This window comes from Barbatula barbatula (genome assembly GCF_947034865.1).
Source record: "Barbatula barbatula genome assembly, chromosome: 22".
Classification (NCBI taxonomy): Eukaryota; Metazoa; Chordata; class Actinopteri; order Cypriniformes; family Nemacheilidae; genus Barbatula; species Barbatula barbatula.
In genome coordinates this window covers 3,332,145-3,347,249 of record NC_136785.1, presented here as the reverse complement: position 1 = coordinate 3,347,249, position 15,105 = coordinate 3,332,145, and the positions used below count along the sequence as shown (strand labels likewise).

Here is a 15,105-nt window from a genome sequence, read left to right as displayed (position 1 = left end):
TCACGGCATTATGTTTTAGTGTATTTCTTTCTCTTTCTCTCAACAGGTATTGTTCTGGCTTTTGTTGGAACTAGTAACTTGGTATTAGCACCTATCGTATTATTGCTCCCTGAACTCTCTGTAAATCACTTTGGATAAATTTCTCTACTAAATGACTAAATGTGAATGTAATGGACTGAAAAGTTTATTTGGAGATTGGTGATGCAGCGTTAAATGAGAAATATAAGTATTTTATTCTTTCTGTAGTTAGGTTGTAGTTGTATTTTTGATTTAATATATTTGTATTTTTTGTTATATTTTTCCCCTTTTGTGGTTATTATTGTAACTTTCTAACCTAACTAAATCCCTAATCCCTATTTAATTCTACTCTTAAAGTCCGACTGCATTCATACTTTTATCACTTAAAACTAATATTTAAGCATACATTTTTTTAAACTCAAATGTAACTACATCCTTGCTGGATTCATGAATATGCAAATGATTTCCCACCTCCATTCAGAAATAGATAATACACTCTGCAATGCTATAAAAGGATAGTTTATCTTAAAGCAAAGGGCGTATGGATTCATCATCCTTTTTAAGAACGCAGTTAATGTATCTAACAGCATCAAATGATTTATTATGAATAGAAATAAGAGCGGATCAATGTTTCAGTATAAATAGATTCTTCTCTAACTTTAATGTCCTGTGACGATATGGAGTGGGCGGCCTATGCAGGTATAGACGTCATATATACGTCAATTTAATTTTCAATTATTTGGTAACAGATAAAAGGTAACTGAGCAGGTGTCAGGATTAGACATCCCCACAGTGATTTCATCAGCGGAATTGGCAAACAGGAAGTCTGCAGTCGTACAACACGCACCACCTGCTCGCAGCCGGCACAACGTGTGTGCATACAAAGGATTAATCTAAAAAGCTATCAGTAAATCATGCACGGATTTAAATTTTTAATTTAAAACACCTACACACACAGAAACATTTCATTGCTCATAGTTCGCTCCCGAAAACCCAAGGAGGGTTGATCTCGATTGTGATGTTTCCATCGCACAAGCACGGATCTCACTTCCATTTTCAAGCATTTTCTTAAAAGCTTCTGTGTTTATATCTTACAGTACAAGCAAGTGGAGCAGTACATGTCTTTCCACAAGCTGCCGGCCGACATGCGACAGAAAATCCACGATTATTACGAACACCGCTACCAAGGAAAGATCTTCGATGAGGACAGCATCCTGAACGAACTCAACGACCCGCTCAAAGAGGTGAGACGCAAATACCACTTAGTAGTGCTGACCTCGAGTCACAGCTAATACTGTACGGGCAAGGGTCCATTTGTACCCAAGTATCTCAGACTTAAAGTGCTGATCAAGGATTATCTTCCTGCCTGTCCCATAATCCTTTTCATTTGGATAGAAAAAGAAAACGACTTTGCTTCATGAGAGGTCTTATTGATTATTTCAGTCAGCTATGGCAAACACATATCGTGGTGTCCTACATTCACAAAAATGAAAAGATTGAATAAATGTTTTCTCCTTTTCTGCATGTTAAATGCAAACAATACGGTAATTCTCTAAAGATGTAGAAGAGACTTATTATGTTTGTATATATTAAACATCACATTTGAGAAGAAAAGAATAGAGGAAAAAAGGAAGGCATTATTTATTATATTAATGTTTAAAACAATTTCAGTAGGATTCAGAGCTTGAAATAACTATTGCTTAAAGTTACAGCAAACTTGGTTTTCATTTAATATTTCATGCATATATTATCAGGTATGTTTAAGTATATTTATAAACTGTATTACACTACTTGCTACTTTAGTAAGCGTTTGAAATGGCCCAGGATTTAAGCCCTGTGGATTCCACATTTTACGCTTGACACACGTTGAGGCTTTATGAATATTACCCAGCATCCCACGCACTGTGATGATTGGGCAGACAGGGCGTGTGCCTGTTATGACACAGCAGAGTGAGATAACACTGACTGCTTTATCCCCACAACACCTTTAACATCCCTCCTTCCCTCCCTCCAAGATCTCTCTCTCTTTTTTCTCAGTTAGTCAGTGCTGCTATTTTTATATACACGGTCTTGTGACAAACCAGATTTAAATAGATAAATTCTCCAGCTTGTCTCCCCGGTGGAGGTAAAGGGCTGGACGTGGCCATCAAACTCATTATTCCTCCCGTGTGATGCGCTCAGATTCTTGCCGCCACGGAATCACGATTCGGTGCAAAGTGCAAATTTAGATTTCATGCCCAAACCGAACAAACAGGTTTCACAGATATGTGAGTTCTTAAACTAAAGATACAGGAGTGAGCTAAGCACTTGATATACTGCTACTGTAATGCAGTAGAGGAGAAACCGTAGTCGAATCTGATTCCCATGGAGAAGATGTGCTACAATATTAGCATGTCTTTCCTTTTATACAGTAACAGGAAAATAAAGAGACTTTTTAGAAGAATTGTCATTTAATCCGCATTTCTATACAAAATCAAAATCAAACACGAGGAGTGACATTAAGTTATTCAAGAGCGATGTGAAAGACTGACAGCATGATACGATACTGTGATACGAATCAAGATTGTCACACAAACTTTGTGTACATGTAGAAAAAAGTGAATATGAACTTGTTTTCTTTGCAGTATTTGAGGTCTGAATAAATACACGCCATCTTTTTTGTTATTTTGACCTGTTTCTCAAGTTTTCATTTTATCCAAATATTTTCAATAAAATAAATATTTGAAATTTCAGAGGAATATTGTTAGTAGTTCACATAATAATAAAAATTATCATCATCAAGAATTTCTTTTCTGCGACTGTATATAGAGTATAAATACAGAATTGAATCTTTGTTGCAAGATTGTTGATATTCATAAATTTTTGCTTTTTGTCCCACAGGAAATCGTAAACTTCAACTGTCGTAAGTTAGTGGCCACCATGCCCTTGTTTGCGAACGCAGACCCCAACTTCGTGACGGGAATGCTGAGTAAACTAAAGTTCGAAGTCTTCCAGCCCAACGATTACATCATCCGTGAGGGGACCGTGGGTAAAAAGATGTACTTCATTCAGCACGGAGTGGCGAGCGTCATAACAAAATTCAGCAAAGAGCTCAAACTCACCGACGGATCTTACTTTGGAGGTCAGTTGATAAATGCGGTCATTATTTTGCTTCAGTCAACAACACCTACGTCAAATGATTCCCTCATTACACCTGGTTAAATTCCTTTAACAATCACAGTAATCTTCTGCGTTGAGGAACACCGAGGTCGAATCCTAAATTATTGCCAAACTAAACATTGAATAATGTCCTTTGTAATACAATATTAAGTAGCATAATCCATCCATTTAAATCGTGTTTCAACTTCCTCCACAGGGAGTTTTACTCTGGTAAACAGTGAACACAAAGTAAATGCTTTAGTAATTTACCATGCTGCTGAATTCATCTCAAAAGCCTACAACTTCTGAGTGTTATCATAAGTTTACACTGTCTGTAATGCACTTTAGGTTTCTTTTTTCCATCATGCCTAAGAAAACTATGGTCTAATGATTTACCACAAGACCTCCAGTCTTAACTGAGAGTAAATCACAGTCATGCAGTGTTTTATGTCACAAATGACCTTGATGGCTTTTTTGGCACATGGTCTTCAGTGTTACCTCAGCTGTATAAATTGAAATTAAATCATATTTTTTCTCACGATTCATGAAGGTTGCGCCCGCTCTACCGTGGTACACTGCGATGCAAACCACCTGCTCCAATGGAAAACCATCTGCTAGTGGTATTTCTGCCCCTAGCAGGAACACTGGTTTGTGTGTGTGTGTGTGTGTGTGTGTGCGCGTGTGTGTGCGTGCGCGCGGGGGTTCACGTGTGTCAATGTGCCTGGCAGTGTCAGAAAATCTCTTCCTCCTCACTGCGTTGTGATAGAAACATACACACATCCTGCAAAAACATGCAGGAGTACACAATATACACACTCACTAATCTATGACTTACATTAACTCAAACTATGTTTAGACTAGCATTGATGTGGATAAAGTCTTTGAAGTCTTTTTAAAGAGTTTGTTAGAGGGATAGTTCGCAAAAATATATTCAACCTCATGTCAATTAAAACGTGTAAACAGTATGAATCTTCTGGGACACAAAAGTCAATGTGGGTATCACAGTATGTGGCCTAGTAAACTTGAGAGGTCTTTGATGAAAGAGGCGGTTAAGGTGAAGCATCACGATAAATCAGGCAATCCCGTCCATCGGCTTATAGCTGAGATATACGGCAAACTGATTGACTTCCAAAGTGCTAAGGTCAAGTGTCATCGCCATTAACAGAGGCCATGGAGGAGAGCGAGCTGATTGGACTGCTTTTCATGTGTGCGAGACAAACACATTCACACATTCGCTAGTTTATGTGCAACCTTGTTCAGGCACTCGTCCACCGTTGGTAGCAGGCCAAAGATATACATAGCAAAACAATTACTACTAGAAATTTCCGACTCTTTCATCATATTTTCTTTCCTATCTCACTAATCTTCTCTTTTTCTCCACTTCTCAATCACTCGCTCATCATTAAGTGATGAACATGCACATGCAAGTGACATTTCAGGCTAATGAACCAATTAAAAAGAGAACAGTTGGCACCAAGTACTCTTGCCACCCTCACCTTTATACTGCACCGCACGGAATTTTGGTGAAGCAATTTTCCATTAAAGTACTCTAACACCTTTTTTCCACAGCCGACTTGAAAACGTTGTTAACATGTCCCGCAGGCTCTGTACCTTCCCTGTCCAGGACAAATATCAGGGGAATCTCTGAATATATTTGGTGCAAATGAAGGACTTCGCATCCTGATCCACAAAGACAGCTTTCTTGTATTATTCAAAGAATAGTCAGTAGTCATATGTTATTCAATCCAATTCCAGACTACAGAAATGACATATAACAGTGCTCCTGCATATCTCAATGTGAAATGGATAGTTTTTTAAGATGCGATCTGTAACTTTTGCCTCTCTTTGCCATCTCTGTTTAAAAAAGGATTGCAATTTATTTGACGTTAATATTTTGTATTTAGTCTTTAAAGGGCAACAAGACTTTCACCGGTGAGAGCACAAAGCTTATGTTAAATTAAGAAAATATATTTCAAGCATAATTGTAATTTATAATATATATTAAAGTATAGTTTATGAAATATATTAAATATAATTAAGTATAATTTTCAAGTATAGTAAAAAATGTATCGTTATTATTATTGAAAATTGACAACTGCAGCAAAAATCGAATGTGACAGAAAAATGTAACATTTGAAAAATTTAATATTTTTGATTTTGTCTTTTGTGGTAAACAAGAATTTTTCTGGTGGGAGCAAAAAGTTATATTAAGATAATATATTTCAAGTATAATTATTGTTTTTGCTAATTATACGATATTTTGTACTAATAAAATACAAAAAAGTTGCTCGTGACCACTCCCTTACCACTGATGTCATGAATTGCTTAAAAACTGATTTAGCTTATTTTTAACCAAAATAACCGTATGGGTTTCAGATTTAAGTTTATAGACTTTTTTCTCCAGAGAGAGATAAAGACAAATTGTGGACAATATGACACTGTCTATAAACCCTTTTAAATAACATGTTTGAAATATGTCCTAGACATTGACTGTTTAAAAATCCTAAAATCACAAATGTGTGTTTTAGAAATCTTTTCAAGCAGACAACACATGGAAGATCAGTGAATATTTTTCAAACGCTTGAGCTGAAAAATTTGGAAGATGGAAGATTATAGTCACACTTGCAATTGCCCTAATCTCATTTTCTTTTCAAAGTTTGCTTCTCTGCTAACCCCCGTGGATTTGATGATCAGACCTCAAGGTCTCAACTAATTTATATAACCGATTTTTTTGTAATGTCTGTTTTCCAACAGAGATTTGCCTCTTGACAAAAGGTCGTCGTACGGCCAGCGTCCGTGCAGACACATACTGCCGACTTTTCTCACTGTCTGTCGATCATTTCAATGAAGTCTTGGAAGAGTACCCCATGATGCGACGTGCTTTCGAGACCGTGGCTATCGACCGCTTGGACCGCATCGGTAAGACCTCAGTGTCAACTCTCATCCCTTTCAATGCCTGTACCGTGTGTGTTTGTATGTCCGCTCTGTTCTTCATGGCCATTTTGTCATTTACCATTGTGTTGCATGAAGTGTACAGTATATCCCTGCTGGAAAATACAGCTAAAATGGTGTAAAAATGTGTTTTGGACAACTGGTCTAAACTGGTCATCAGTTAGTCAGTTTGTAGACCATCTTGGATAACCAGTTTAAGGTGGTCAAATGAAGTAGCTCAAACCAGATACCAGTTCCACAACACAACACTAGCTGGATTTTTTTAGCCGGACATGCTATCTTATTTTCTCTCTTTCTTTGTCCAAACGTCTTATATGGATTATAGCAGGTAAACTCTGAATATATAAGTAATTGTGAACTGCTAGTGTTGATTAAGTGGTCTGTCGGTGTGCAATAGTGCATGTAGCTGCCCGGCACAGGGCTGCTCGGCCTGCTGGTTTTGGTTCAGTGTCTTCCCGAATGGACGCATGGAGGGTGGATGGAGGCAAACCCTCACCAGCATGAGCCTCCGTCCCACCCTCCCACCTTGCACACCTGGGTATGAGCACCACCCCGCCCCCCTTTGACCCTAGCAGCAGCAGAGCGCCCCCTTGAGGGGATTTAAGCTGGTGCACTAATGGGCAAGGGCTCTTAATAATTACCAATTCACTTAGAACCAGTTCTTCACATGTAAGTGTAGCTGTTTATTTTATTGTTTTATTTTTTCCCCAAAGCACTTTTAGCAGACATTTGTTTTTTATTTTCCGAATTTGTGTTTTTTTTGTAGATAATTTGCACAAAATTTGTATAAATCACATCAACATCCATTGACAACATTGATAACATTAACATTTTAAAGATCGCACTTGACATTTTTTAGGAAAGTCAGCAATTTCACTCATATTTGATTGAATGTTCTTCTCCTTGCCTCAATATTAGAAAGTTAGCCGTATGTTGTACCATCTTCAATGCAGAAAAAAACTGGTTTTCCAGTTCAAATCTCTTACATTCTTAAATCAAGGTTTCGCTTCTTGAAGCAAAGCGATTTAAGATGTTACGTCTCAAAAAAAAAATACATTACATCATCAAAAAGTATCAGAATGAAGTGAGCTTATACATCCATAGAAAACAAAACGACACACAAATCCATCACCGCTCAGATTTTCTTTATAGTAATATAAAAAAAATCGGGACAATGCAATAGAAAACTGAGTTATTTAAGACAGATAACTGTTCTGTAATATATTATTCTTTATCTCATTGTGGAAGTACAGGCCACAGTTCATAATAAATTTGAATTGTGTTGAATTCAAATGTGAGCTAATACATTCTGAACATTCGTAGATCATCGCTCTGATGTTCTGCACCGTCCAGCGGGTTTGGTCGATGACCTTGTCTCTAGTTTCTTGACTCAGCGAGTAGTGACCACGAGCTTTGTTACTCTTCGCCCAACATTTCCATAAATCTTTTATTCAGTAAAGATATCTCAATGTTTTGTGGTAGACAGGACTATATCTGAAATTCAGTGGTCACATCCTAGCATAGCTCATATTTTTTATATAAAATATTTAAATATTTTGTAATATAGTGTTTTATTGGAAAAGGGGGTTGATATGATTAAATGCAGTAAAATGTGTGTTTTATCTTTTGATTTCGCAGTTCATAAGATAAAACCCGAAGATAGGATAAGATGTGACCTGGAAAGTCAAAGTAAAATGTTTCTCCTATACGCATATGAATCGGTTATGATGGTTACTAATATAGCATGAAGCTCTGCATACATTTGAGTGCATGCAAAATAAATTCCTTTTACGTTCTTTGGTTAGTGAAATATTGAGAGCATTTTTTTACCCTCTTGCCTGCAACCCGGCCCTATACGTTATTAATCTTTCAAAATAGATTCTAATGTTTTTTTGTTTTTCTATTTCTTTTCTAAATTCTGGCATGCTGCCATTGACTTGCCTTGCACTAAAAGTCAGATTGGATTGGTTTGGATCGATGCGTCCACACCATTGTGACACGCAAGTCACAACCAATCCATAACAGATAAGAATTGACATGATCGGGCCAATAAAATCAAACAGATCCCCAAGAGGACAGCATGCATAATGCTGTCAGATTTTTCAACTAAAATCGTATCTGCACCCATCTCCGTTTGTGGCTCAGACGTAATCACTCTTCAAACTCGATCAACGTCGGCCACAACACGAGATGGTCAAAGCTTTTTTCCATTCATGTGGAGAACAGGCTTGTTTTTCTGCAACTTGCCAGCACTCATACAATGATCTGCCATTAGCCAAACTAAAACAAGGGGTCTTGTCTCATACAAGGGAAAAATACGGACCGTGACATGATTGAGTCGTGCTCCATGTACCTTTTTTTGGACTGCAAATGCTTGTCTCGTCTTAACCGAAAGAATTTGACAAAAAAAAGAGAATAGAAGCATTACCATGCATTAACCGGAATGACATGTCTGTACAATTGATGTATCTATCTTTATTCAAAAATTATTTGACCAGGAGCCCCTCTTGAGATGAGCTCATCTCGTTTTCAAGAGTGTCCTGGCCGACCAGTAGGCAGCAGGTAAATTCCACATGACGATCCAGATTTTCCCCCTCACATCTGAAATGATCCACAGGCTTAATGCAGCCAGCATGCATTCAGTGGACCTCAAAACAAATCAGTTGATAAAAGTGCCATTGTGAGTAAAATTAAAGTTGCATGCTATTGTTTAAGTCAAGGCAAGTAGTAAAGGTCTATTCCCTGTCTTGTTTGGACAAATGTCTGTTTTTAGGATAGCCAGTGCATGCAAACTGTTTTATTAAAACATTTAAGAGGTAAGGCAAGATAATGATGAAACACTGGCGCTTGATATTATTATGTTTCTACACACAAAAAAAACTTCGTTTTGGTGAATTGTTATTATTATTTGTTAATATATTAAAAGGGAAAATGAAAATTGTTATTATTTACTATTGCTATTTCAAACATATATGACTTTCTTTCTTGGAACACCAATGGAGAAACTTAGAAGATATTTGTAAGGTTGGTCTGGAGCTTTTCAAGCTTTTGAAGTAAAAGATCAAACTCAATGATTCATTTAAAAAGAAAGAAAATCATATAGCTTTGGAAAGAGGGTGTGTAAATAACAACATTTTGATTTCTGGGAAACTATAACAATTTTTACACATCTAATTATTTTCCAATGACTTTGCCAGTTCTTTGTGGTAAAACAATCAAACCCATAATGCCCATTTTCTTACGGCCAATGAAAAATTTCATAACATTTGGCCACCTTGGAATAATACAGTTCTATCTGCATTCTGAGCAGATTTGTGATATTGAGCTTTAGAGTTTTTGCATTCCATTTGATTTGTAGATAAAACCTTTTTGTTAACTAAAACATCACATAATGTAAATAAGTCGTATAAGAATATCTAAATAACTCGATCGTGACACAAATGTCAGATAGAACCTTATAATTTCACGGTGACTACTTATACTTCATGTCCATGATGTTTCCAGGTTTTCAGTGACCATTGGGACCCTCTCTACATTGGTAACACGCCTAAATAACATCGGTTAGAGTCATAACATCACACGTAGTTTTACTTTCTAAAACAGAAGCTTTTCTTCTCCAGCCTATTTATAGCTACGGTCCAAACGTCACGGCCACCTGGCAAGGTGCTTGTGCTCAATGAGGTGCCGGGTTTACAGCTCACCACATTCAACTCATTAATTAGAGAAGACAGACTCCAGGTTATTAGACGTCTTTAATGACACAGATACAGAAGATGCCAGCCCAGCACCAGAAGAATGGAGATAGCTAATATCTCTGAAAGAACGTTACGTTCCATTGAGTGTCTAAGAACTTTAAGCAGAATTACGTCTTTCTCATTATAAGCCCTTAAAGGGATAGATCTTCCAAAAATAAAAGATCCGTCTCCATTTACTCACCCTCAGGTTGTTTCATATCTGTGTACATTTATTTGCGTGTACACAGAGAAAGATATTTGGAAGAATGTTAGCAGTTTTCAGTTCTGGTACATCATCCACTGACATAATACAATACAAAATATTGTATTTTTTTGTTCTGTTGAACACATAATGAGATGTGTTTTAAGAATTTAGGAGTTCGCGGGCATTTTTGACTAGCATTTCATTCTTCCTACTATGGAAGTAGAACAAAGTAAATTAAACAGGTATGAAATTACATAAGGGTGAGCAAACGATGACCGAATTTCCATTTATGGATGAACTATCCCTTTAATAGGTTTTGTTCTTTAACTTTGGATTACTGTGAAATCAGTGTTGAAGCAATGTTCAGAATGTCTTGTTTTTGAAAACATGCTCACAGTTAAATGTATTTTTTCTGATCATTTGTCTTGGTATTTCAGTTGCACATTTACAAAGACCCTTTATTTTTTTCTATTCTTAACTTGAAGGGATAGTTCACCCAAAAATACAAATTCTGTCATCATTTACTTGCCTTCTAGTTTTTCCAAACATGTAAAAATGTCTTTATTCGGTGGAACACAATCAAAAAAGGTTTTTGGAAGAATGTTAGCAAACGCCTGTTCTGAGGCACCATTCACTACCATAGTAGGAAATGTATACAGATTTGAAACAACTAGAAGGCGGGTCAATGAAGAAGACTTTTCATTTTAGGGTGAAATGATCATTTAAAGATACATGTACAGTGCTTCCTCCCAAAAATAAGTAATATTATCTAAATGTATGATTTTCTATAAATGTGTCCAAAACTAGAACTAATTCGATTGAATTCAAATGTATTTTTATATCGGTTTTTGCAATGTTGCATTTTTGCAAAGCAGATTTACTGTAAATTCTGTACATGTTGGTGCATAGGGAAAACAGAAAAAACATGAAACATAGTAATAGATGGAATCATTGAAATTTTTCATAAACTGTACAGTACATTAGTGATATAAAAATAACTGCCATATCAGACCCTTATATTCATAATGCTTTGTATCAAGTTATGCGTGTTATTTTTCATTACATCGTACATTAGTGATACTAAAAACACCAAGAAGTAATGCTACAGTAGCTAAAATTGTATTCTAAATGAAACTTTATACCTTAAAATGTAGCTGGAAGTCTACAGAACATGTTGAGACCTTTAGAGACCACGTTTAATATTAGTCTGAAGCTAGAGGTCTAGAAGCCCACCCCCTTAAAGAATCCCAAAAGCTTTGAATAACATGATCAACTCCTCATTCACAGAATTCATCATCCCTCCATACGTCTTTTCAGGCGACACGTAAGTCTGATGAACAGTAGGTGTGTTGCTTTAGAGGAAGACAGTAGTGTATCTGTGTTTAATTGGATTCTAGTCAATGTGGCTGCCGGTGAATTACACGTCATAGCTTTTGTCTTGTGATAATAAATGAGCCAAGACGATTTCCTAAATGTGGATTCCAGACGTCAGCACCATTTTGTGTATTTTGACATTCAGGAACACATCAGGTGTGTAAAGCCGAAGTCTCACAGAAGTGTCAAGGGACGAAATGTGATTGTGAACACTGTATTCCTGTCCGTCTCAATATGGGTTCTTGTTGAGACCTGATTTGTTTCTCAAGTGACGCTGCATTTCTCATTTTCCGCTTCGGCTGATAGAGGATGACACCAGAGCTGAAACTCACCCTCTGTGTTATTGGTTATTGATTGTTTCCCCCTCCTCAAGGGGATGGTCTCGCGGGTATTTATAACATGTTATGATTATGGAAAATGGATGTATTTGATATTATTTAGCAATAAATTAAAGGTCAGGTGTGTAATGTTTTAGAGGATCTATTGACAGAAATGCAATATAATATACTAAACTATGTCTTCAGAAGTGTATAAAAGACTACATAATGAAGCGTTATGTTTATTCATCTTAGAATGAGCTACATCTATCTACTCAAATCGCGGGTCCCCTTGCATGGAATTCGCCATTTTGTTTCTACAGTAGCCCTAAACGGACAATCTGCATTTCGTAAATACGTTATCTCATTCGACAAAGAAGCGAAGACATGACGACATCTTAGTGATCTGTCATCCACCGTAATGCTTCGAAAGGCTGGGGGAGAGGTGGAGTGGACTGTTGGTTGCAACCTGATCAGATATGTGCAGCATTTTCATTTCGAACTGATTATCTGTTTTTATTTAGCAAGTAAACTGAATAAATATAATGCTTTAGTTTATATTCAGCTACTCGCACTAAGGCAGCTATTTTATTTGCCCCTCAACTGCGAGATTATGAAAATGTGTTTCACCTTGAATGGTAAAGACATTGTAGCGTCCTTCTGACCGCATCGCTTTTATGGCTCTGGCTGGGTGACTGATAGCTTATCGCTTCATGCCTTTAGCGCATAAGCACCACGTCCAATAAAGTAATGAAAGAATTTAGTCCTACTCAGCTATTGTGACAAAAACAACAGTAATAGAAGCGTTTCATAGTATAACCAATTGATCCCTTATTTTTGATAATAGTTACTGGAGAAGGACCGAACAAAATAAATCTGTTCTGCTGGAGTCAAATAAGGAAATCCTAATATCCATCGGCCGTAAATAATCTCACATTCTTGTGCTCTTTAGTCGATCAATGATCAGGTGTTTCTTTCAACTTTATAGAAGACAGCATTGATCTCACAGTAACCCACTAATGAAGGACCATTATTGCCATGATCAATGGATGTCTGTATATTTTGATATACACCATTTGAAGACACTACAGCACAGAGACCTGTTGTAGTTTAGTTTAAGATTTTTGGGGTAGATAGACTTTTTAGACTTATTTTAGACTTTTTTTATAAGAACTCTTTGTAAGTCGCTTTGGATGAAAGCGTCTGCTAAATGACTAAAGGGATAATTCACCCAAAAGTGAAAATACTGTCAACATTTACTCACCCTTTGTCATTTCAAACCTGTATGACTTTCTTTCTTCTGCAGAACACAAAAGATGATATTTTGAAGAAAGTTTGTAACCAGATAACACTGACCCCATTGACTTCCATAGTATGGACACAAAACTGAGACATCTCAAAGTATCTTATTTTGTGTTCCACAGAAGAAAGAGTCTCAAACAAGTTTTATTTTATTTTGGGTGCACCGTCCCTTTAAAACCAAGGCCAGCAAAGCACATTTCCATCAAATGTTCTGAAAATAAAGTTGCTAGGCCTACATTTAATTAAACACTACTTGTCCAACAAGCTTATTAGATCTATAATATCTATTCTCGTTCTTCAGATTGCCAAAATAATTAAGCAGACGATCAAGTCATTAAAATGTATATACAGGTACAGTAACAGGAGAGAGAAGGACCATTTGCTACTGATGTGCATTGTTCTTTCATTATAGCAGCCCATTTTTGCTCAGTCTGATGCCTAGAAACGTTGTGTGTGTTCTTTTTAATATAGTATTACAGGAGATTACAGTAGATAATAAAAATGTTCTTGCTACTTTGTAATGGAATGGTTGTGGTTTGTTAGAAAACTGTGACTGTCATTTATTATTTGATGTCACATTTGTTTTAGAACTAGAACTAAAGGAAAATGTTTATTGAGACTCATTTGAGGTCCATGTGTTGACGCCAACATCTAAACCCATGAATTCTACTTAAAATCTCTGAGTAATGTCAAACCCATCCTTCGATATTTCTGATATATCTTCGTTCTTTAATATTCACCACATTTTGTAAATTGTCAACCCAGACTAAAGGTACAATTTTGGCTTTTTCCTCCTCAACAGGGAAGAAGAACTCACTCCTGCTCCAGAAGTTTCAGAAGGATCTGAACGCCGGCGTCTTCAACACGCAGGAGAACGAGCTGCTGAAGCAGATCATCCGGCAGGACCGGGAGATGGTAATGATGGTGGACCGGAAGCAATCGGTCACGGGGATGAATTCCACGCCGATGTCTGGAAACTCCATCATTAACTCCCCCGCTCAGCCACCCTTCGCAACGGCGACCGCTATTCTGGGTAACAACCAATTACAACAGGCCGCCGCACTAAGCTACAGCACCTCGGCAACCATCATCCCATCGAGTCGAGGGCCACCCTCGCAGGGTGTCATGTTCTCGGCGCCCAGCGTCTCTCACAGCAACCTTAACACTTCTTCCCCGAATCCCCCTACGCCTTTACAGCAGCCGGCATCTGCGATCATGTCTCCGTGCTCATTCACCGCGTCTGTATGCAGCCCCCCAGTGCAGACCCCAATAGCCAGCCGAACATTCCAGTACGGATCTCCGACGGCCTCTCAGCTATCCCTTGTACAGCAACCCTTACCCCAGCAGTCCTCACCTGCCTCCATACCCCAACAGCAGCAGCAGCCGGCACAGGGGGCGTCCCCACAGCGGAGTGAGGTCCACAAGAGCACACAGGCTCTCCAGTCAGGCAGCCTGAGCCGAGACGTACGTCACCTCTCCGCCTCGCAGCCGTCGCTACCCCACGAGACCTCATTGGCTGTCAGGGCGCACCCAACGTCGGGCGAATCGCTCGCTTCCATTCCGCCACCAGTGGGATCAGCAGCTGGCATCCAGGCCCCGGGCTCCGCTCTCCAAAGCGGAATCCGATCCAACGTCCCACAGAGGGTCGTCCTTTTCAGGCAGATGTCATCGGGCGCGTTACCGCCGGTACGTGCTGCGCCCTCTAGTGGCCCGCACAGGGAATCCACGGGTTCCAGGAGAGAGTCAGCAGTCTCAAGCGGTACAGAGACGGAACAAGACAAGATGCGATTCGCATCGAATTTATGATCCCGTTTTACTTTTTTCCTGTTGATTTTTTAAAGATATTTTGATTGATTTTTACGGAGATAGACAGAAGGGGAAAAAGACTCAAGTATTTTTTTCCACCAACTTCCTCTGAAAAAATAACCTCATAGCTATCTTGTACAGAATTTCCTCGTACTATATTTTAGACACACGTCCCCTTCAACTTAAGAATGTATATTATACAAATATATATATATAGCGTATATATATATATATATATATATATATATATATATATATA

At 37.9% G+C, this 15,105-nt stretch overlaps 1 protein-coding gene across 1 annotated transcript in view; it reads left to right on the top strand.

Moving 5' to 3' along the window:
• hcn1 (hyperpolarization activated cyclic nucleotide-gated potassium channel 1) overlaps window positions 1-14,846 on the top strand; it is a gene marked incomplete at its 3' end in the record, with an annotated part of 63,916 nt that extends 49,070 nt beyond the window's left edge. Inside the window, exons 5-8 of the mRNA XM_079485963.1 lie at window positions 1,116-1,262; window positions 2,899-3,139; window positions 5,911-6,075; window positions 13,843-14,846. Of these exons, the coding sequence (XP_079342089.1) occupies window positions 1,116-1,262; window positions 2,899-3,139; window positions 5,911-6,075; window positions 13,843-14,846 (1,557 nt within the window). The remainder of the gene's footprint in view (window positions 1-1,115; window positions 1,263-2,898; window positions 3,140-5,910; window positions 6,076-13,842) is intronic.
• Between the last annotated feature and the right edge of the window lie 259 nt (window positions 14,847-15,105).